The sequence below is a fragment of the Hyperoodon ampullatus genome, assembly GCF_949752795.1.
Source record: "Hyperoodon ampullatus genome assembly, chromosome: 11".
In the NCBI taxonomy this organism is placed as follows: domain Eukaryota; kingdom Metazoa; phylum Chordata; class Mammalia; order Artiodactyla; family Ziphiidae; genus Hyperoodon; species Hyperoodon ampullatus.
Genome location: NC_136924.1, coordinates 56,397,007 through 56,421,144, shown reverse-complemented (window position 1 = coordinate 56,421,144; position 24,138 = coordinate 56,397,007). Strand labels below are relative to the sequence as shown.

Sequence of the window (24,138 nt, the reverse complement as noted above, 5' to 3'; positions counted from 1 at the left end):
GAATTGGTCATTTTAAATATCAAGAGACCAAATCAAGGTCATTTTATAATCAGTAAAATATCTTTATTAGTGTTTAGTGATAAATCACCAGACAATTATACCTTCTTTCAAAAGTACAATCGTTCCACATGCTAATTCCAGGCCTTGACATTACCTCAACAACTGGGAGGTCCATTTGGCAGTGGAAGTCCACTGAGGTTAGTGGTCTATCCTCTGTCTCTACATGTAGCATTTAGCTTTAGTGAACAGAGTGGTAGCTTTTCCAACCATCAGCATAAAGGTTAAGGGTGTGGGCTGTGGAATCAGACAGATTTGGGTTCAAATCACTGCTCTGCCATATATTAACTGTGACTTTGGGCAACTTACTTAACCTCTTTGTGTCTCAGTTTCCTCACCTGTAAAATGGGGATAATAATGGTACCTACCTCATAAGATTGTGAGGATTAAATAAGAAAATATATGTTAAGTACTTAGCTATTATTAAAGTAAAACACTAATTAAAGCACTCAGCTTTAATTTTTAACTGATAATTCAGGTACAAATATTACTAACCTTTAAACTGTACAATTTCTCCATTCTGGGTTTTTGGCAATCCCTTTAGACAAACTTCACTGGTAAGAGCTAAGGCAATACCACAGCTTCCCAGCAAGAAGCCAATCTGCTGCCCTCCAGCATCCTGTGGAGAAAAGATAATGAGCAAGGTAGGGGAGTGAACATGAGCATACTGAAGCCCAAAACCTGACACTTAGTAACACTCTGGCACTTGTGTGACACATTCATGGAACCCCCTGATATCTGGCAATTGTCAAAAGCCAGTGACAATATGTTCTTCCAAATAATTTCTACAACACAATGATTTCCTGAGTGCAAATCACATTTTATTAATCTGACACTGCTAACGATGAATTCCACCAGCCAAATGTGACCATTTTAGTTTATGGTCAGCAACACTCCTCTTTCAGATTAATCTCAGGAAATGAAATAAAAGTGAACATGGTTAAGTTGTCTTGACCTAGCCATACCTCCAAATCCAAAAGCAAAGCAATTCAGGTCAGAACAAAATAAATAATGTAAATGGACACCAAATGTACAAATTTACAATGAAAGTGAATGGACGGTTATACCCAAGTCCATATACTCCTTATTATTCTATTTTAAAGGAGGTAGATTTAAGCCTTACAGCAATAGCCGAGGAAGAAACCAAAAGAGATAGCCTAAAGCATTTCCATTAAAATTTCATCTTTAAAGTATCATTATGAAACCACATAAACATTGCCAACTTAATAATTTAAGAACAACCCTATGATTTCCTGACCAATCTAAAGATACTATACCCATCAACCAGAGTCTCAGGGATGCTACCAATTTTTTTATTCCTTTCAGAAAATAATTTTTTTCTTATAAATCCATAGTCTCCACCATATTTGTCTTCACCATCAACTCCCAATAATAAACTGCACGAGAAAATTAGGGTCAAACAGCTCATGGAGAAATCATTCAGTTAAACTTTGACATCTGCCACATATGCTTATTTTAGTAGGACGGATGTGTGGTCAAAGTAAATTCTGTACCCCAGAGTAGTAACACAACATCACTGCATTGCCGTTCGACTTAATGGAGGCCCTAGATGTTATGATACAGTTAAGGGAAATCCCTTCACAGAAAGGTTTCACCTATTGTAAATGTGGATTATCTATAGTCTCTGAAGCAAGAGTGGTACTTTTTTTTTTAGGATTTTTTTTTGATGTGGACCATTTTTAAAGTCTTTATTGAATCTGTTACAATATCGCTTCTGTTTTATGTTTTGTTTTTTTGGCCCTGAGGCATGTGGGATCTTAGCTCCCCGACCAGGGATCAAACCCACACCCCCTACACTGGAAGGCGAAATCTTAACCAGTGCACCACCAGGGAAGTCCCGAGAGTGGTACTTTTTTTGTTGTTGTTGGCTGTACCAAGTGGCTTATGGGTTCCTCGACCAGGGATTGAACCCGGGTCCACGGCACTGAAAGCCCGAGTCTTAACCACTGGACCGCCAGGGAATTCCCAAGTGTACTCTTTATAAAACGTAATCATTGAAAAGTCAAGTATGTCCCCATAACTTTTAAGTGATATATAATACTAGAAAAATTCTATCTTGGTTGAAAACAGGTTATTTTCATGAAACTTATAAATATTCATAAATAAATCTTCCACAACTTTCATGTTTTTAGAAAGTGAAGCTAAGTGTACTTAAGAAAATGGTCAGACTATTTTTTAATGTTGTAACTGAGTCAACTGATCCAAGAACCCAATGCCTGCCATGTCGCATCAGGCTACACTTCTCTTAAATTTAGCAATGTTACCTTTCTGGTAAGAGGTACCTCTATAGGCACTGGAATCACTTCGGCCAGGAGACATCCATAAAAAGCCACCATAAACATGACTGGATCATTGTTGGGGTAAACCAGGGCTACCTATAATACATAATGACATTCAATACAGAGGAATAAGAGGAGACTAACACTTTCACTGCCACTAAGTGATAGATTTATATATGATATTTAGCATGAACACAATACATCAAACTATTTAATGGCCTAAAGAAAATTAAGTTATTCAGAAGGATGCACAAATCTAAAAAGATCTCTGTCATTCCCATGATTATACTAGGCACAATTCAGGGACTATAATGCAATTCATCATCATCACCATAAGAATTTTTCATTTAATTCTATTGGTGATTTAGCAGTAAACAACTCACCTTCAGTAGTAAGTTAATTACTTAGAAAACCTAAGGCAATTTACTTTAGTGCAGGGCTAAAGCAATAAAATTAATGTGATGGATCTCTCTAGATAGACTAACATATTAAAGAATAAGCCTTATATCTCTCAGAGATAACCTACAAGAACTGATGGACTCCATTACCACCTTAGGGCAAACCTAAGGTTTCTTACTTTTTAACAAATTCATTGCATTAATCCTTACTCACTTAACCAACAATGCAAGTATACTAGCAAGAAGGCATTTGGTAATAGGTATAAGCAATACTGGCAGAAACCATTATGAATATAAAGTTAATTCATTTACAAAAGATAAACAGTGAAACCTCCATAATATGTTCAAACCTGTGATCTCACCTGTAATGCATCAGAGATAACTGAACCTTCCTAATTTCCTCAAGGAATGAAAAAACACAGAAGTCACGATTGTTGTGGAGTTTGCTCCTTGGCTTGGATATTCACAGATTAACATTTGAAACTTAATTATGTCATTGGACTTTTGTTTTTCCCTTTTCTTCTCTCACTTACAAATTCTCTTAACTCACTCCCAAGATAAGTTCAGTTCTGAACCTTCTAGAGTTATAAAAAAAATACTAAATCCACAAGACATTTAAACAACCCATTTCCTTTCTGCACACAAGTGTCCAGGTTGTTAGGAAGACACGAAATTACCTTCTTAGGGTGAAGATTATGATACACTCACAAGTCATACTTAAAAGTAAAAGCCATACTTTAGATGTCCTTTGCCAAAATGCAGAAGTATTAATATCTTTAAAAGGCTAGTTTAGGAAATTTTGTAATCATGAGCCTACTAAAATGAATTCTGTTGTGTATGTAGCTGGTGTTTCATTCTACAAGTCCAAATGAAAAGTAATGTTTGATGATTAGAAGTAATTTTATTTAGAAAGTGAATAAAACCTTTAAATATTGAAAAAAATTTTAATGTCACCTCTAATTTAAAAAGAAATTAATGATGTCAATTTGTTTCTTCTTAGAAGTAACATAAGTCTCCCTCCCTGTCCACACAAAACCCCAGAATATTGTTTTGAAAGTTTTATGGGGCATTTTTCAAAGAAAAAAATCAAAGAGTAAACTTGATTGCTTGATTGCTATTTTTGTTGTCTAAATATTGAAATATTTATTTACAGAAAGACTTAGGTTTCTTTTTATTTTCATTAGTAAAGAGACATGTGAATATCCTTCAAACTATAAATGCAAGAATTATAACCTTGGGTTGGAACCAAACCATTTTCGTTTTCTAAGAGTAAGAGTTATATAAATTGTGCTGTTGTACATTAAAAATCCAGAATGTGCATGCTAGAAAACAATAAACATCAACTCCCTAAAACAAACAAACAAAAAAAACCCCAAAAACCAACCAACCAAACAAAAAAACCAATTACCCTGTCTCCAGGTTTTAATACAGGTTCATTTTTGGTCCCCAGCTTATTAAGCAGTGTGAAGGCCAACTTTAAACTTCTGCTCCACAACTTTCCTGGAAAAAGAAAACAGTCATATAGAAAAACACAGGCCTACTTCAGCAAGAGGGCATTCAGTTCATCAGCACACCAAATGAGATAACGGCCACTAGCAAATGATACATTAGACAAGCATCACCCTCAACACACAGAGAGGTCCTCTGCCGCAAAAACTGCTTTACAGTCACTCTAGTTTACGAAAGCCAGTGCTGCCTTCAAGCAAAAATGAAACATCACCGAAAGCTCACTGTGATTTAGATAATATTTCAAATTCTTCTCTGAAGTAATCTGAATATCTTTAGAAATAATTTGATGTGAGGTGATCAGATTTAAAGGGAAGGAAACAAGTTTTTATCACAGGACTGAAAATCAGAAGACAGCTTCTTTCTAAGCTTTTTCTGAAGAAACACTTACACCTATGATACTGGATACCTGAAGTAAGTGCAAAGCAAAAGTATGCCTCAAATGACTGAGCATTCCATACCACTGTATTTCAGTGAAAACAGAGAATAAAATGGAAATTAACTATGTGAAACATGTGGATATAGTCAAAGATGTTAAATAAACATGTAAAGATTTGGCTAGCTGACTGCTTTCTTAAAGGGTACATGGATGAGACTAACGTACAGCTTCTGAAATGAATGCTAAAAACAATTTTAGGGGGAAAAGCCTACTGTTCCCCTCTTCCTGCTCCTTTCCCCGACCACCCTTAGAAATTCTTATTTTAGATTATGAAGAAAGTGAAATCATTTTATTTTGCAAAGATATGTTAGTTTTACACACAACTCATTCAGAGGGGCATTGAAGATGGAAACTCATGTCAACCTGTACAATTCTTTAAATAAAAACTATTTCTCTAAAATATTCTATATGGAGATCTATGGACAATGTATACCACTTGTGAAGGGAAAAAGGAATCTGTCTGAATAAACTAGTACAAAATCTCACAGCCCAAGCTGAATCCATTCTTCTTGTTATTTAAAAAAAGAAATAATAAAAATAAAGTTTTTTTTAAAATTTATAAAACAAAACTAAATGGAAAAGTACTGATTCTTTGTTCGTTATAGAATTTTGTGCCTATTACATGCAAGAGGCAGGATGAAGTAAATGACAAAGATCTAAAAAGTAACCAATTTCAATTTTTAGATAAAACCACCTGATTTTTACCATACGCCATTAATCCTGCCCAAATGTCTTCCTAAAATCCTCTCCTAATGTTTAAACATCAGTGGATCTAAAAAGTCTCTTTCTTCTTTTAAATATCAGATGGCCTGCAACAGTCCCTTTAGCAAAAGAAAATATTTGGCAACAGCTGTACTTAGAACTTAGGATCCTATTAAAATAATTTAAAAGACCTATTGAAACACAATGACCAGTAACTGCTAAATAGCAAGATAAAAACATTACCCATGATAATCTGAAGAACTATTAGGAGAAAAGGAAGGAACTGGACTCCTGAAACTCACCATAAGTAAGAGTGTAAATTGGTTTCCCTGTTACGTCCAGTGCAGTCAGACAGGGGCATTTTGCCTGAGTGGTGCCCCAGCGCTGCAGGGCAGACTCAAGAGCAGGAGGCCAGTTACAGATGACTCCTAATGGCTCTCCCTTCACAGGGGTCATCTGCCGTCCCTCAGGCTTGGGTTGGTTGGGGTCTGGCTGAGGTACTGTACCAAAACAACCCCAACAGGTTATGAAAATAAGATCTGAAGTAAGTACAAATACCAACTAACACAACTTAGGTCTCTTATCTCAAATATATTTCCCCTTTCCCTTTATCTTTACCTGGCTTAAACTCACTCTGAGAAAATAGAGGACATCGTTAGAAATAGTAATCCACAAGCTGGGCCTTAATTCATTTCCCCACATAATCGTAAAATCATATTTAATATATTTTACCCAACAAATCCTGACCCTGACAAAGCAAATGCCTGAACGTTCAAAAAAACACAAAGCATACATTTCTGTTTAGCAATTTTACAATTTTTAGTAAGCTTGTTTTGAGACCTTTAGTTTGTGTCCAATGTTAGAAAGCCAGGTTCCACCTCACCAGGTTATGTTTAATGATAAAGCATTGAACTATGAATCAGAAAACCCAAGCTTACATTCACTTTTTTTTTTTTTTTTTTTGTGGTATGCGGGCCTCTCACTGTTGTGGCCTCTGCCGTTGTGGAGCACAGGCTCTGGATGCGCAGGCTCAGTGGCCATGGCTCACGGGCCCAGCCACACCGCGGCATGTGGGATCCTCCCGGACCGGGGCACGAACCCGTGTCCCCTGCATCGGCAGGCGGACTCTCAACCACTGCGCCACCAGGGAAGCCCCTACATTCACTTTTTACTAGTGTGACCTGAGGCAAAATGAGTTACCCCAGCCTCAATTTTCCTCATCTATAAAATGGGGATACAACAGGGTCATATTGGACTCAGGCAGACAATGGGCATGAATGACAATGTTCCTTCCATGTCTCTACACCTCTGTGCACATCTCATATGGCCAATTCCTTTGCCTCCTGGTGAACTTGCACTCATCCTTCTCAGGATGCAGCCCTAATGGTACCTTCCCTGGGAAGCCGTCCGGGGCCATTCCTTCCTTAGTGCTTCCACACTGTGTGCTAGTGCACCCTTATTAAAGCACTGAGGATGCTCAAGAGCTTCTACTACTCTATAATTTTTTCTCCCCCTTTGACTGAGAGCTCTTTTTTTTTTTTTAATTTAATTATTCGGCTGCTCTGGGTCTTAGCTGCGGCACACAGGATCTTCGTTGCAGCACGTGGGATCTTTAGGTGCGGTGTGCGAACCCTTAGTTGCGACATGTGGGATCTAGTTCCTTAACCAGGGATCGAACCCAGGCCCCCTGCATTGGAAGCGTGGAGTCTTAACCACTGGACCACCAGGGAAGTCCCCTGACTGAGAGCTTTTTGAGAGAAGACATGGTTCATATTCCTCTTATTACCTATAGTGCCTAATACATAATGGTTGCTCAATCAATGTTCATTAAATTGAACTGAACTTGGGGGACAAAAAAGAAAAGCACTAGGATCATTAACATGGGCAATTCCAGAAACTGGAGGTGACTAATATTTCATATCCTTTCCTATAGACAAAACTTAAATCCTCTTAATTTTTCTACAATAAACAAGTATTATTCAAACATTAAAAAGCAAAAAAAAAATCCTGTATTTTCATAGCAGGAAAGATAATTTACATATGGAACAAAAGGCCAAGTATTCACTGAGTGCCAATTATGTGCACAAGATGTGATAAATATTGAGAAGATAAATGCTGCACATATCATTCTTTGAACAAACATTTATTGCTTCTCATAATGCCGGGTACAAGGAATACAGAGGGTCCATGCCCTCTGGATGTCTAGGAGTATCCAGACAGTGGGGACGCACTCATACACAGAGCTAAGTAAACATGACCAGTGCATGACAGAGACAGGTACAGAGAGGGTAGAAGAGGGCCATGCCACCACCCAGCTTAGAGGATGGGGTCTCCCACCCGGAGGAGGTAATGCCTGAGCTGAGTCTTAAAGGGAGGGGAAGGGTAGGGATTAGCCAGGTGAGTAGGAGACGAGAGAAGCATTATAGAAGAGAGAACAGATGGAACGAGCAGCAAGTATTAGAAGGGCAAATGAAATATGAAATAAATTTTATTTTACAGCTCAATTTAATGACAGGTTGGGGAAACTTACTTAAAATGTCATTCATTTTTTTTACTGATACACAACTAACAGTTTCACTTCCCAACTCACCGCCCTAGGTAAATAACATTTGCATATTCTCAGACCCTAAACCACCAGATTAAGTATAAAAATAAACATGGGTGATTCTAAATAAACAGTTTTCTTTTTATGGACAGATTGTATATATGGTAGGCATAGTTCTGGTCATAGAAGTCTGTACATCATTGCCATCCATTAGGCCTCAATGCAGACCCTGGGACACACTCTCCCAGACTTCCAAAGACATATAGGTTTTTTTTTTTTCCAAAGGTAATTGTCATTCAAATAAAAGAATGCTGCCTATTTAAAATTAGTGGAAAGCTGTTAGCTCTATTCTAATTGAGCTCAAGTATGAATATTGCTCAAGTATAACTCTATTAAACCTTGACCTTCACTTGCTTAGTCAATACACAGTACTAAAACGACTGAAGAGGATATTACTGGCACAGACACCTTGAAAATATCAGTCCATCAAGAAAGATGACCATAGTTCAATGAGTTTAGTGACTCCTAAAGAAACAGAAATTCATCTTAACCTCATATGTCAGGTTGCTTGTTGCTTCCTGCTGTACAAAGTGGGCTAAGACTGGATCTGGTCTACCAACATGCCTAGTTCCATTAAGGTCTGATGTGATCAAAGCCTACTCTTAGCCTCAGGACGTAAAAATGGACTGCAAAACTACCAAGGCTTAGTTCTTTGGATGAAAGCTTTTGTTAGATAGAACTATTAAATGGCCACCCTCATTCCATCTGTGCCGCCACATAGTCCCCTCCCAATCCTTCTATTAAATTCTATACATCATATTATTTTATCCCTAAATATTTTTAAAATTATTGAATGAATAAATCATTCTTATCACTTCCTCTAGGGAGCCTTCCCTAACCACACAGATGAAATGGAATTCTTCCCTTCTCCAAACTGCCTGTACCAGCTGATACATACATATTGACTAAACTCAGCTTTCACCTACAGTATATGTTTTGTCTAAATTGTAAACAACAACATGAAGGAAGAAGGAAGTGACTGTATCTTCGTGAACCTATTTCACCATCTACCACATTAAAGCAGATACATATATGTGTTGACTGGCTGATTTAACAAAACGACTGGGTTATAGCAGAAAAGAATAGGCAGGACTTCCCTGGTGGTGCAGTAGTTAAGAATCTGCCTGCCAATGCAGGGGACACGGGTTCAATCCCTGGTCCGGGAAGATCCCACATGCCTTGGAGCAACTAAGTCCGTGCGCCACAACTACTGAGCCTGTGCTCTAGAGCCCGCGAGCCACAACTACTGAGCCCACATGCTGCAACTGCTGAAGCCTGTGCGCTTAGAGCCCATACTCCACAACAAGAGATGCCACCACAATGAGAAGTCTGTGCACTGCAACGAAGAGTAGTCCCCGCTCGCCGCAGCTAGAGAAAGCCCGCATGCAGCAACTAAGACCCAACACAGCCAAAAAAAAAAAAAAAAAAAAAAAAAAGAATAGGCAAACTTTTGAGATCGACTTTGACACTCCTGTTCTAGGATAATGCCAAATATAAACAATTTTAAAAATTATGTGTTTGTTCCTAATTTCAAAGAGCATATTTCTGTGTTCCACAGTTATCTCTTTGTTTTTCTCCGCCCCCCTTTACTTTTCATCTGAGATTTAAAATATAAAGAGCAGAAAGCTATGAACTCTTTCAACCAAAAACAATGCCTTGTCCATCCTTAAATCCTATTAATACCTAACATGTAGTAACTGCTTACGAAATTTCTAAGGAATATACGTGTTTGTCAATATTACCACTACCTTCCACAATTTCTTCGGAGTCATCCACAAAAAATTCTTTTAAGGGAGGCCTTTTGGGTCGTTTCAGAGTGTTGAGAAGCTGCTGGATTTTTGTGGATACTCTGCTACTGACAGGAACACCTATAAGGGAAAAAATGGTGAGTTAAAATTAATTGATTTTAGGGATATTTCAGTTCCTCTATTCTCTTAGGAGCTTTTATTTCTAATGATGTTTGGCCTTTGTCCACAGTCTCATTCTATTTCAACTGGGCCAAAGAGGTACAAATATGTACATTATCATTTTTATGACAACAGAGAAAAAATATGCTATTATTAATACTGTTTAAATATTTCATCTAACATCCCTTTTCTCTCATAGCATTCTTTTCTTTTTCCATACTTTTTGTTCAGAGTATCTTTTTGAAAGTATAGACTAAGTGTGAACAAGTGTTAGTGCTGCTGCAGTGCAGACGTTGAAAAGAGGGAGCTCAAGATGATCTGTGTGAGTAGGTCAATCACAGTATAGTTCTGCCACTGCTGGACATCAGGCACTGCTGTTTATAATTTGAATTTTTTCTGTTTAACTAATATGCCCTATTTAGCTATCAAACAGAGATGCCTACCATCAGCTGTATCCATGAGGCTGGACCTGTTGGATCCTTTGTGCATGCCTTTAACTATCCCCGATGGGGGTAGATCAATATTTGCTGGGCGTATTGAGGAAGATGATGACAAAGAAGAGGTAGTTGTAGTGACATCAGGGGGAGCAGAGAAATTCTCTAAGAGGGAGGAAACCAAAATTTAGAATTATATTACATTAGCAGTAAAAATAAGAATCTTTAAATCTTTTTTTTTTGGTTTGTTTTTTAGGAAGAAAGAAAACTACATAAATGGGACACTAGCTCCAATAAAGCAACCCTTAAAATCACATTTTACTAGCAAGATATAATGAGAGAGGAAGAGGTTAAGCCGGGGCATATCAGTTTTCTAAAATTATTACTCTTGAGAACTTGAGCAGCCTTAGTAAGATCAAATCGCATATCAAATATTTCTCAAAAACGCTGTTTTCTACACAGAAAGTCTGGTAGAAATCCAATGTTATAAAAATAACCATAATAAAATAAAAATTGCAAGTGACTTCAAAATGAAATCAAAGTATGATCATTATGGCTACTAACAGTCTAGTCTTCTGAGCATTTCTTCATGTTTACGTTGGTTTATTTATGTTTCTTCTTCTTCTTTTTTTTTTTTTAAATGAGTCAAACTTCTATTTTATTGACAGGAGTCCAAAATGAATACAAAAAAATGCCTCGTTTGCATGTTATATTTTTCCTTAAAAGGCTTCTGATAGAGTCAGGTAGATTAAAAGCTAAGAATGTATTTCAGCTTTTATAATGAACCTTTTAAAAAAGGTTTAATAACATAAGTCACCAATATCAGAGAACATATGGTCCCACAATCATTTTTAGATCTATAGCTTATAAAAAGAATTAGATCCTGTATTGATCTGCTAAAATAGAGGCTTAAAAATGTTTTAAGCCATTAAAAGCCATTTTTATAATCTGATAACTCTGGGCAATTAAAAAAAGGTAAATCCCAAAATGTAGCCCTCTATATTATGTGGAATGTGACAGAATGCCAACTTACGACCAAGATAGGCAAAAATAAAATGTTTAAAGCTATGAATGGAGTTGTTATAAATACTCTTGTATCACTGCAAAATGTCAATAAATGAACAGAGCTTACCAAGAGATTAAAACTTCAGCAGATGTTACTTAAAACATTTGTGGTGTTTATCATACTTTAACGTTTGTTAAAACTAAAGCTAAACAAAGAAAAGTCGCTCATTTGTAGATTGTTTTTCATGTACCTTTACTTTCACTGGGACCATAAATGATCAGATAATACATAGCCCACACTTCTGGACAGTTATAACAAAGGGTTTATTATCGTTTGCAGATGAAATAAATGCACCATCCCATACTTGAAAGGCTTTCACAAGCCTTAAGCATTTTTCAGACTGTACCAAGGCACCACCACTGCCTAGTTATATTATGCACCCATTTCTAGTAAAGAACTAACACCTCCTTCAACATCAGTTCTGCACTGTTTCTGGTTTATTACACACTTCCAAAACAGCAAAAATCTGCAAATATGTGCAAATATTGTGGTCCATTCATAGTACTGCTTAGTCATCATCTTCCTCCTCTTCTTCCTCTTCCTCAAAGCTATCTTCAAAGCCCTCACTGTCCTCCTGGTCTTCATCCCCCTCTACTGCTGTATCCCACTTATCCCATTTATGTTTCTTCTTTCACTGAAGACAGAAATTGTGTCTTGGGAGTCAGATCGTTCAAGTTCCCAAATGAAGAAAACCAGATAAAATCCACTTTTTTTATAAAATAACCAATAGGTTACTTGGATCTACTTGACAGAAAAGGTTCTTCCCTTGCTCTAAGCATGATTAAACAGTGTTATATTCTGCTTCATGTAGAGATTCTTACTATAAAGAAATAATGATATAGTTGGAAGAGAGCCATTCAACAGGGATGTGTTACAAAAAACTTAGAAGAAGAAAACGAAAATTAGAGGAAGCAAAATATACAATTTGCAAGAATAATGAAAGGCCACTCATAACTATGAAAAAGGGAAAAAGCATAATATAAAGAATTTCTAAAATCAATTTGGGAGTAAGCTTTCCATGCCCCAAAAGTCTATAATTACTAGTTTAATATTTTTTAAAGCTTTAAATACTTTGCACAAGTATATTGCAGTATATTCTTTCTGTAGGATAATGTGATAACAAAGCTTTAAAAATAGACATTTTAATTTGACCCAGCAATTCCACTTATAGGAATACATCCTAAGAGGAAATAATCAAACAAATGCACAAAGTTGTGTGTTCGAGGATGCTCATTCCAGTTTCATAATAGCAAAAAACTGGATACTACCTTAAATGTCCAAAATAGGGAAACGGCTAAAATAAGCTAGGGCATAGCCATACAGTTGCATATTTTGAAACCATAAAAAAAACAGTATAATTCTATATTAATGATATAAAAAATGTCTGTGATACACTGCTAATAAAAGCAGGTTATGAACATTATATTTAGTACAATTTCACTTCTGTAAAAACAAAAACAAAACCTTACATATTTATATGCAAATAAGGTCTAGAAGGATATACATGAAAGTGATAACACTGAAGTGTTATCCATACGAAGTGGGTTTGTAGATTATTTTTCCTTTTATCTGTACTTTCAAATTTTTCTTTTAGAAACATGAATTACTTCTGTTAGAGCAGACATCCAAAAGGCAATAATGTTTTTTTTGTGGTACGCGGGCCTCTCACTGCTCTGGCCTCTCCCGCTGCGGAGAACAGGCTCCGGACGTGCAGGCTCAGCGGCCATGGCTCACGGGCCCAGCCGCTCCGCAGCATGTGGGATCTTCCCGGACCGGGCGGGGCTTCCCTGGTGGCGCAGTGGTTGGGAGTCTGCCTGCCGATGCAGGGGACACGGGTTCGTGCCCTGGTCCGGGAAGATCCCACATGCGGCAGATCGGCTGGGCCCGTGAGCCATGGCCGCTGAGCCTGCGCGTCCGGAGCCTGTGCTCCGCAACGGGAGAGGCCACAACAGTGAGAGGCCCGCGTACCGCAAAAAAAAAAAAAAAAAAAAAAAAAAAAGGCAATAATGTTGGATAAAATGGTTCCTGTGAGTACCTGAACCGGTAACTTTTCACAGAGTGGAAGCAATATGAGATATGAAGTCAGATGAAATCATCTTGTTAACAAAAATTCAGGTAAAGTTAACTGGGTATCAGGAAAATATTTTTAACAAGTGAAACTGCTCTCTTTTAGACAATGTGGGAATGAAACCTGGCCCCACCATGGCTCTGCTGCTTACCCTCCCAATAGAAGAGGTGGTGAGCATGCTCACCCGTAGCTGCTTCGGGAGGTTCAGTCAATTGAGGGCACAGCTAAGAGTGCAGGACAAGCCATCAGTTACTGGCACTCAGCCTTTTAATGTAGGCAAGCATACCCTCAAGGTAGCTATTTTCTTTAAAAATTATAGGCTTAAATTGAAAGGTTTCCAAGTTCTTCTTTTCAGAAATCAATTAATAGAATAAAGATATATATAAGGTGAAACAGGAAGGTTACTGATATAAAAATTAAGACACCAAAATGCAAGTGGATTGTTAAAAAACAAGGAAAAGATTCACAGACACATGATGTTCATATACATCACTTAGTGCCATGTGTACCAACTAATTAAGCAAAAGCAGAGATCTGAACTGTATCTTTATCTGCAGATGTCACAGACTCTTAGAACACACACACACACACACACACACACACACACACACACACACACACACACACACACACACAGCAGAGCCAAGCGAAAGCTATACTCCATAGAGGAGCACTGGCAGCAGGTAGCAGCTCACAGAGTACCAACATTCTCAGCCTGCACGCTCCGTTGTAGCAATAGCACAGCAGCAAGGACAATAAATCCAGTCTTTATGCTAAAGACAAAAGGGTCTTATTGATATTGCCTTAGTTCAGAATTTGCTCAGGTTTAATTTTTTTTTTGTTTGAGAGAATGCAGACAACAATCCTGGGAAAATCTAATACGTTACATCTTTTAACACCTTTTACTTGATGGAATATTCTCCAATAGGGATAAACCACACTAAGACTGGTGTTATATCTTGCAGCTTGAGTATTGCTTATAGAAATAGCTATGGCTTCAGGTGGGCAATACTATGTACCAATAATGCAGACGCTCTCTATCATTCCAAGTGTAATGCTCGTGTTTTCCTTCTTTGCCTCATCAACTGTCATGTTCTTTCTGATTCTATTTTTTTTTAGGCCACCCTGAAAAACCTAATACAAATCAGAACCTATTTCCTGGATACTGGGAGCCAAATGGAACATAAGTTGGGCTTCTCGGGTAGATCCAGCTCCTACCTATTCGAGTATTGGCAAATACATCAGCTAGAGACCCACTGGTTCCTTTGACCTCTCCATGGGACAGCGTAGAAGATGCGGATGAAGAAGTGGACGATCCCTGAATTGAACGGTTGATCCAGGACTCAGCGTTCTGTAAGCTCTGTTGCAAGGCAGCAGAGAGCGCAGCTTGGCGTCTCAGAGAGCCCTCATCCTCAGAGGCCGAAGACGTGTCTGTGTGGAATTAGAAAAAAAGAAGTTCTCGATCCTGCCTAGAACAGAGGGCTTTCAGATCTTTCTCATCGATCACACATTCAATTTTGACAGCAGCAAAAAACATTCACATTCTTAAGGTAGACTAATATGTAAAGTTGCTTGAGAATCTCAAGGAAAGGTTTATGAACCAAAGTCTGCAAAAATAAAGCAGCCAAAATCTAGAGGTAATTTTAAGCCCTTTTAAAAAAACCCATTTTAGAACATTTAAACTTCACTGTTTTTCTGTTCTGAGCTTAATCAGTATCTGAATTCTTCTGGCTTATCTCCTTATGTTCAAATAATTCTGAAGTGCTTCTATATCTTTCTCAGTCTCTTTATTAGAGAACCTTGTGATAGGCTGCTATACTGGTTTTTGTAAGTACTTACTAATTAGTGTCTACTTAAAAGAAAATGATCTTGATGGGAAATATAAACACTTATTTTTGTAACAACAACTAAAGTGCCAAATAGTGAACTAGGTGTTGAGGAACTGACTTATTCTTACGTGGAATAAGAAACAGTGCTCAGCCTGGAGGCATTCATGGTTTTAGTGGAAAAGCTAGCTGGTCACAGGGCACAGGTGAGCTCTCCAAACGTGACTGGAGAGGTCACAGATCTGTATTTCTCTCCTTGATTCCCAGTGAGAGAACTGTGAGAAATTCACTGATGTCTGTATTTAGACTGGCTCTGACTTCAGGAAAATAAGGTCTAAATTAGAAAAGCATGTTGAAAAAAAGAAAAAAAAAAGAAAAATTCAACCAAATATAGGATAGCCAAGGGAAGCAAAAGTCAGGAATTTATTCCAGGGCTCTGAGTTTACGAGTCATAGAAGTTAGAGTGGCATTTAGTCTGATGTCAGATAAACCCTTCTAAATGATTTTGAGGGTTATAATTTATGGCCTGTGGATTGAATTTCATTCAATTTTTTAAAAATTAAATATTCTGTGGTTAGTCCTGCTGAACTCTTTCCTCTAACTCAGGTGAAACTGTGGGTCCAGGTTCTATTACTTTGGTTCAGAGAGCCAAACAGATAACTAACAGGGCTAAAACACTGCTAAAACCTGACAATGGAAATTCGAACAACAAAAGACTAATTTAATCTAGAAGTCAAACTGTGCAGATCCGCAGTAAGAAAGTTAGAATAATGACTACATCCTTGCTTCCTGCTCTGAACTACCTCTGACTCATTCTCTCATACTGAAGGAGATCTGAGGCCCAAGACTTATTTACTTACTTACTTATTTATTTATTACAATGTACTACTTAGCTACGTAATATGTGCTGGGAACTGTCAGGTTCTGGGGATTCTGAGATGTATGAATTCTTCTGAGATGGTAAATGCCCTAAGAAGGCTTACCATCTAATACAGGAGATACACAACCCCTCAGACTATTTCATACGAATATAACAGATGCTAGGAAATGGGGTGAGTGAAGGGTTTCACAGGAGGGGCACCAATCTCAGCCAGGGATCTGAAGTACTTCTATGTAAATGCAGCACACTTTGAGGAGGTAAGGAAGGGCAAAAGATGAGGCTCGGGAGGTAAACAGTGACCAGACTCCAAAGGGATAAAGCAATGAGGTTCTTTAAAAGGAAAAGGAAAAGGAAAAAAAAAAAAAAAAAAAGGGCTTCCCTGGTGGCGCAGTGGTTGAGAGTCTGCCTGCCGATGCAGGGGACACGAGTTCGTGCCCCGGTCCGGGAAGATCCCACATGCCATGGAGCGGCTGGGCCCATGAGCCATGGCCACTGAGCCTGCGCGTCCGGAGCCTGTGCTCCGCAATGGGAAAGGCCACAACAGTGAGAGGCCCGTGTACCGCCAAAAAAAAAATAAATAAATAAAGGAAAAGAGATTTATAATTAAACAGAGGGCGATTAAAGGAAAATACAGAGAAAGAAAAGTAACAGAATCTGTAACCTTTTACTTAAGGAAAACACTTTTGCATAATCTCCAAGAAAATATTCTAACATTTCATCTGTACCTTGGGAGGCAGAGATTTCAGTCTTTGCAAATATGCTTAAAAAAAAAAAAGTACATGTGGGAGGAATGGGACAAGTGAATCTGACCCTAAGAATAAAGTATTTTTGGGGTGATACATCTCAGGATCCCACAGTCTCAACTGTATTTGCAGGCTGTCTTTACTGAATCAATTATTGTAATCTGTGTTAAGTCTAAAATCAGAATAACTCAATTTTAAAAAGATAGTAAAACCAGTATTTTCATGATTAGGTTTATGGAAAATTGGCTTCATTATGTTCCTATATTGGATCAACATGTAATTAGGTATATTGTTTCAATTCAATTACCTCATTTGCCTGCCAGTCCTCCTCAGAGTGTTTAGTGACTACAACTGTGGGGAGGCTTAGTGTAGTGGAAAAAATATGGCTTTGGGGTCCTCCTTCCATCTGAACTCTGGGGTCCACCATTTACTAGCTATGTGACTTGGGGACAAAATTACCCATCTGAGAAGGTTGTTCGCTTGTTCGTCCATTCAACAAATACTCTAAGTACTACACTAGTTGGTAGGAATAAAATGGTAAGCAAGAAGACACAGTCCCTACTCTAACAGGACTTAGAGTCTTAAAGGAGTTCGAGGCAGGCACCCAAGGAAGTGAGACCTCAACCAGGGTGAGAACGGTAAGCAGGAATTACTTATGAGAGGAGAGAGGAGAGTCAGGTAGAGGGAACAGCATGTGAGAAACCTGGGAGGGGACAGGAAACAAAGTACATTTGTAGATCTGGAAGAAATGAGACCAGCTGAAGCACAGGATGCAAACCTGGTACTGACGAGAGATGAGGCTGGATGAGTAGACAGCACTGGGTTGCTAAGGGCCACATAAGTCAGCTGAGGAAACTCGCCTCTGTGCTAACTGCTGTGTAAGACCACGAAATGAGACAAGCTACAGAAAGCACCAGCAGTGCCAGCATATAGCAGGTGGCCAATAAACATCAAGTCCCCTTCTGCCCTGAAAAACCCACCCCATGTTACCTCACAGACACAAAACTGTGGCTGTGAAAAGCTTACAACTGATCACATGTTAAGATCACACAAAATGTAAGCACTGCTCTAGGACTATGTCTTTTTAAAGATAAAAACAAGCTCCCTTAAATATTCATACATTTATTTGGTACCTTTTTTTTTTTAAAAGTAACTGTCACCCATGAAATTGTTATGGATTAGTAGAAAATTGGGCAAGATTAAATTAATATTAATAGAAATAAAGCTATCATTTTCCCACTGATTCTGCTCTGGTTGAACAGGAACTCACAACTCTTATCTATCATAACTAAAGTCCTTGCCTAACTTCTTGTATATTATGAATATAATAGGTCTACACAACAGAAAACTATTTTGGAAACACAGTTTGACCTTCAGGTTATAACTGATGTGATTTTAACATAGTATCATTTAATACTGATCACCAGAAGCCTAAAATCCATTTATAACCAATTAGAAAACATATAAACCATTAGTTTGTGGACTTTAAGGGAAGAAAAGTCCTGAATTTATTTACTAACTGTTCTTAACTGCTGTAGCACTCCTTAGCCATTTGTGGAAATGACTCCCTTATTCTTGGTAGAAAATATATCTATTATATCTAAAAATGTTTATCTTAAAATTTTAAATACCTATCATATTATCTTTCCATCCCACTCCTAGGTATCTACCCAAGAGAAATGAAAGCATATATCTATCTGTACAAGGACTTGTACATGAATGTTCATAGGTGCTTTATTTGTAATAGCTAAAAATGGGAAACAACTCAAATGTCCATCAACAACTGAAAGGATAAACAAATTGTGGCATATCTTTATGATGGAATACTACTCAGCAATAAAAAGGAATGAACTACTGATACACACAACATGGATGAATCTCAATATAATTATGCTGAGTTAAAGAAGTCAGACCTTCCACCCACCGAAAAGAAGAACAACTGTGTGATTCTATTTATACAAAAACATGAAATTCTAGAAAATGCAAACTAATGTATAGTGACAGAAAAAACAGATCAGTGGTTACCTCATGGGGATGGGGAGAGTTGAGTATACAAGGGAATTATGAAGAAACTTTTGGGGGGTGATAGATATGTTCATTATCTTAATTGTGGTGATGGTTTCACAGTTTTGCTATGTCAAACATAGCAAAGTATATGCTTTAAATATGTGCAACTTATTGTATGTCGATTATACTTCAACAAACCTGATTTTAAAAGGTTTGTAGGGGTGAAAAAGATGCCTTGGTGAGAGGATGGTAACAACTGAAGGTTAGTGTATATAACCTGAGGGTATGGTGCAAGCTGCAAAAGTTCCTGGAAAGACAGCGCTTGCCACTGGGTTCTGACAGCTGATACCCAAATTATTATTATGCCCAGATACCAGCTTAGAACAGCAGGTAAGTCAAGATTCACTGAAAGAAAGACCTCATTCTAACAACTATTCCAAAATATGCCACATAAACTGGGCCAGGAAATGGGAGCTTCAAAGAACAAATAAAGGAAACAACCATTAACCATTAACCATTGTACAGTTAGTGCACAATATTCTGGAGCCCATGAAAAGAAATTTTTGTGTGTGTTTGGGGCTGGCAGGTGGGAAGGGGTGGTATCAGGCAGGAAAGTGTCATGTTCTCTTGCATTGGTGGGTCAGGGGAATTACGGACTTCCAGAACCTTCAAGAGAGGCAAAGGAAGTTTCCATGTAGGCAAAGATAGAGTTTGAAGCTTAGGAGGGAAAAGCTTTAGAGACCCAAGAAGGGGCAGTCTGGGAGTAAAAGCATATATGGAAGAGAAGATTAAAAGGTTAGTTCGGGAAGCAGTCCATTCTTCTGAATTTACTTTGGGTTACAAATTCTGAACAGATTAATCTAGCACTAAACTCAACAAGGGTGAGTACTGATTCATCAGACAAGGCTTAGGGACATGTTCAGAGCTACTCAAGAGATTTTCCAGCATCCCACAGTAACCTCTGTGGACACAGAGCTGGCTGGGGCTGAAAATCACTATGTAGAGCCTAATCAGCAGAGGCCCATGCACTGCCTGACCATTAACATACTTACGAGGGAGGGGCACTCACTAGTAACAATTACTCTGGGGTCACTCTACCTATAAGAGATCACTGTTTTTCTAGGTATTGTCCCAGGTCTATGAAAAAACATCTCACAAAATGAACTAATATTACAATTAATATTGGGGTGAGAAAAGAGTTTTTTTTTTTAACTTATTGCCTACTTGAAAAGTTAGACCAAACATGCAGCAATTGTTAGAGCTCCAAAATGACTAGGAAACATTTACTTGACAGTATGGCAGAATGCGAGGCAATATGCCAAGTGGGAGAATAGGCTTTTAAAATCAGACTGCTTTGAATTCCAGTCTTAGCTCTGCCCCACTGATAGCTGTTGGGCAAATCAGTTCTTACGGGTCTTAATTCTACTGTTTGCTGTTGTTGTTCTTTTTCTATTGATTCTCTTTCATGGTGGATCTTAAAGTAAGAAAAAAAAAAAGAAAAAGAAAAAGAAAAAAAAATTCAGTGGATCTTCACCTGTGGGGACCGTAAGTAAGTCAGTCCCTGGATTGATGCTGTATCCTTCCAGAAACCATTTGTGCCCCAGGGTATCATCAGCCTAGGACCACTTTCTAACCAGTTCTTACCAGGCAGGACACTGAAATTCAATTCTTGTACCTACTGACCACAAATTGTTAGGGAAGGTCCCTGACCCCATCATTCTAAGGCCAGGCAACAGGCAAGCTTTCTCGACAAGGTCTTCTTTTGCTGGCAGGTTAATTTTTTCTAGTTCCCCCTTCCGCTAAAGATGTGAGTCCCTCTTGGGGTCTCAATTCCAGCTTCCAACCTTATACAGGTCCAAGGTTTTATACTTTCTACCCGTAGAGTAATGAAAATTTAGGCCCCTTGTTTACTGTCTCCCCTCTCCCTGGGCAGCCAAAGTCAGCTCCATCTCATCACACTGATTTTCAGTGATCATTCTCTTCCGCTTGCTCCTGTGTATATTTTAAAGGAAGCTGGTTATATTCTATCTAGCATTTCGAAAGAGAAATTTTCTTTCCTCTCTTTCTAGGAGAGAACTTTCAGGTTATCTAACTGACTACATAGCTAGAAACAGATGTTGGAGCAAGTTATTGAGTTTCTTTAAATGTTTTCTCATCCGTAAAATGGTACAGAGAGTTGTTGAGAGAACAAATGATAAAAAATATATATGTTAAGCACTTAGCCCTTTGACCAGAGGTACTCAAGAAATGGTAACTATGATATTACTTTTATTGGAAAACCTTAAATTTTACAATAACCTATTGAAATAAACAAATTCAATCTGATAGAGTGGGTTTTTATTGTGCTTTGGCTTAAAGAATATTGAATACTAATCGTCCAAGTAATTATGGAGCTTTGCTCATAACCCATACCAATAATGAAAGTACATTATTAAAAGATTCAAATATATTAATTAGACCACGTTTATAGAGGTCTGATTTGCCATCTCTGTTTACTTTGTGGTTCTGAATAAAATTAGAATATTTCGGGGAAACTCTCCAAGTTGGTAACTATCTATTACGTGTTTTGGACTATAAGCTCTCAGAAGGCAATAGCTATTCAATTTGTTTGGAATAATACCCATTCCAGGACCACGCATACAGGAGTATCTATTAAGTAAAAAAGGACTTCCCAAAACTGACACTTTAGTAGAGAAAAAAGAAAATCAAAAAACGAGTCTGACACATAATTGCTGAATGACCTGGGGCAAATCACTTAGTGACTATAAGGTTGTTTGTTTCCTCATCTGGACTTCACAATTCTCAGAGTAGTTGGTTATGAGGAACAAATGAGGCAGCGCAGCCACTGGTATATGAAAGTCCTTTACGTAGTATAATTCTATAAAGCATTATCAAAGTGTGTTAAAAGTATAACAATATCCCAGTCTGTTCATGGGCATCATTTTCATATACAGAAATGCAGAGAGGTAAATTTCTCTTTTGTCCGGCCCTATGAATTACTACTATAGACACTTTCAAGCAGAGACCTGTGGACACAGACCTCTAATTTTAAGCTTCATTCTATGCAAGTTGGTCAAAATACCTTACTGTGCTTTGGGGTCATTATGTGGTCTATTTGTTCATCTGTGTACCCTCAGAACGCAGTGTAGGGTAAGTCCACACGGGTGCAGAAAAAGCTTAGAGGAGAAAAAATATATGCTGTAGTTTTTGCATTGTGTTTATCTGTACGAATGAGTAATAGTGTTACACAAAGAACCCCTACACAGAAAGAGCTGAGGTAATTGCCTCATGACATTAGTAAATGGTTTCAGCACATAAAGGGAACTGGATGGCAGTAATTCAAGCAGTCTAAAAGACTATGTAAAAGGCCACAGGCACGAAAAGAACCATAGATTGCTACCAACTTGGAGAATCTAAATTTTCCAATCCACAAGACAGAAAGCAGTGCACATATCAATAAGCAAATTTTAGGCTGACTGACATTTTATTATTTGAGAAGGATTTATGAACAAAAGACAAACGATTTCTCATGCTGTTTACCATATTTTCCAGACTATATGATACTATGAATAAAGCCAAGACTTATGACATAGTTTACTCCTTAAATCCTTTTTGTTAAATCTCTCCAAAAACAGCTCTAAATTTTCAATTCAGTAATTCTGATAGTTATCTGCTGGGTGCCTCCCAAAGAAGCCAACTGGCCAGCGTGCTCTAGCAGGTATCCCAGAAACTAGGTTCACCTGGCACAGCACGTGCAGAGTAAGGGCTCTGACTGGAAACATGTTTTGTGATGCGTGTGGTGTGGCTTCTTAGTGTGCAAAGGACAACACAACTAAAATACTGTGAAATTTGAGGTCAATTTTGCTCTGCAAGACTGGCACAACTTTTCTAGAAAGAAAATCACAGCAAGGTCACTTTTATAGCTGCCTAGAATCGGTTTTTTAAAAAATCAGTCTATAACCAGCAATAATTAACGTCAATTCTCCTCTTCCTCCCCACCCCTTGAGCGCAGCTTCAGCGTTTCCTCTAAACTTCAGGGTTTGGGGGGGCTATCAGAGTAAATATGCAAGATTAAACCTACCTGCCATCCCTGGGTTAGGCTGTAACAGGTTCTGGGAGATAGCGATAAAGGGTTAAAGTTCAACAGCCAAGTCTCTAACTGGTGGTTCTCAGATGCTTGGAGAGAATGGAATCCAAATCCTAACCTAAGAAGAGCAAATTCTATCCCCCCACACGAAAGGTGCTAACGGAAGCCTTATGATACAGTCCTTCCCACACATTCCCTCACACTGGAGCACAGGATTTGTCCCAGACACGTGCGTTATTGTTGAACAAGAGCATCAAGATCCAGCTCTATGTGGGGGCCATGTTAGAAACCGCTATGTGGGGTACTCTCAGTGCTCATGCTGGGAGAGAATTCCTCTTCTATTTGACAACACTGATGTCTCTAAGAGCGTATTAACATCTCTCATGTACTATTCAGAGCTCCCGGAAGAGGACATAAATGGATAGGAAACCTTTTTATTTCTCTGCTCTGCTGAATAAAGGTCTTAGGAGAGAGGACTGAATCTTTACAATCATGAAATTATTAAAACCACAAGGTGATCAAGAAAATGATGCCACATCTTTAAGGCTGCAGACAGAGGAGAACATTACTGTTTAGAAATACAGAGGCCTGTGGTGAATTCCAAAGGACTACAGTCTCATTCAGCAATGAATAGCCGTGATTTAGAGTTGGTAAATTCCCCTCAGGCTATGACTTTTGTAAGGGGATAGAAAAGGTTTCCATTCCTTCCGAGCATTCTTAAGATCCTTTGCGGCACTCTCACATTTCACCCGAGGCCATGGGAGCAGACTATTTACTGTGAAACTGCATTTCTTTAGTACAGTTCTGGAGAGGATTGTTTCTAAGAACTCCCAGTCACATTGCTCCTTACCCTTTGCCATTTACTATAACTGAACCCTCAGCCGCGCTGCGGCAGAATCTGCCAGGAAGGAATAGCTACGAAACTGAGAGCCCCCTTTGTCCACGAGGACCCAACTGGTGCTGTACTAATGCGGAAGGGAAGCCGTCCAAGATTCTGAATGAGTGGGCTGGAAGTATGCACCACTATAGACACAAAATGTCTCATTGTGATGGTCTGCAAGAGGTATCCTGTGTTACGTTCTGAGAAACACTTGAAGCCACAGAGCTATTTCT

General features: G+C 38.4%; 1 protein-coding gene across 2 annotated transcripts in view; it reads right to left on the bottom strand.

The window, feature by feature from the left end:
* DIP2B (disco interacting protein 2 homolog B) overlaps nt 1–24,138 on the bottom strand; it is a gene marked incomplete at its 5' end in the record, with an annotated part of 237,572 nt that overhangs the window by 50,653 nt on the left and 162,781 nt on the right. The window contains 7 exons of one of the 2 annotated variants that reach the window (XM_079714089.1): nt 553–676; nt 2,343–2,453; nt 4,164–4,255; nt 5,705–5,902; nt 9,753–9,875; nt 10,358–10,513; nt 14,701–14,913. In XM_079714089.1, the coding sequence (XP_079570215.1) occupies nt 553–676; nt 2,343–2,453; nt 4,164–4,255; nt 5,705–5,902; nt 9,753–9,875; nt 10,358–10,513; nt 14,701–14,913 (1,017 nt within the window). The remainder of the gene's footprint in view (nt 1–552; nt 677–2,342; nt 2,454–4,163; nt 4,256–5,704; nt 5,903–9,752; nt 9,876–10,357; nt 10,514–14,700; nt 14,914–24,138) is intronic. The other variant, XM_079714088.1, reaches the window with a different exon arrangement.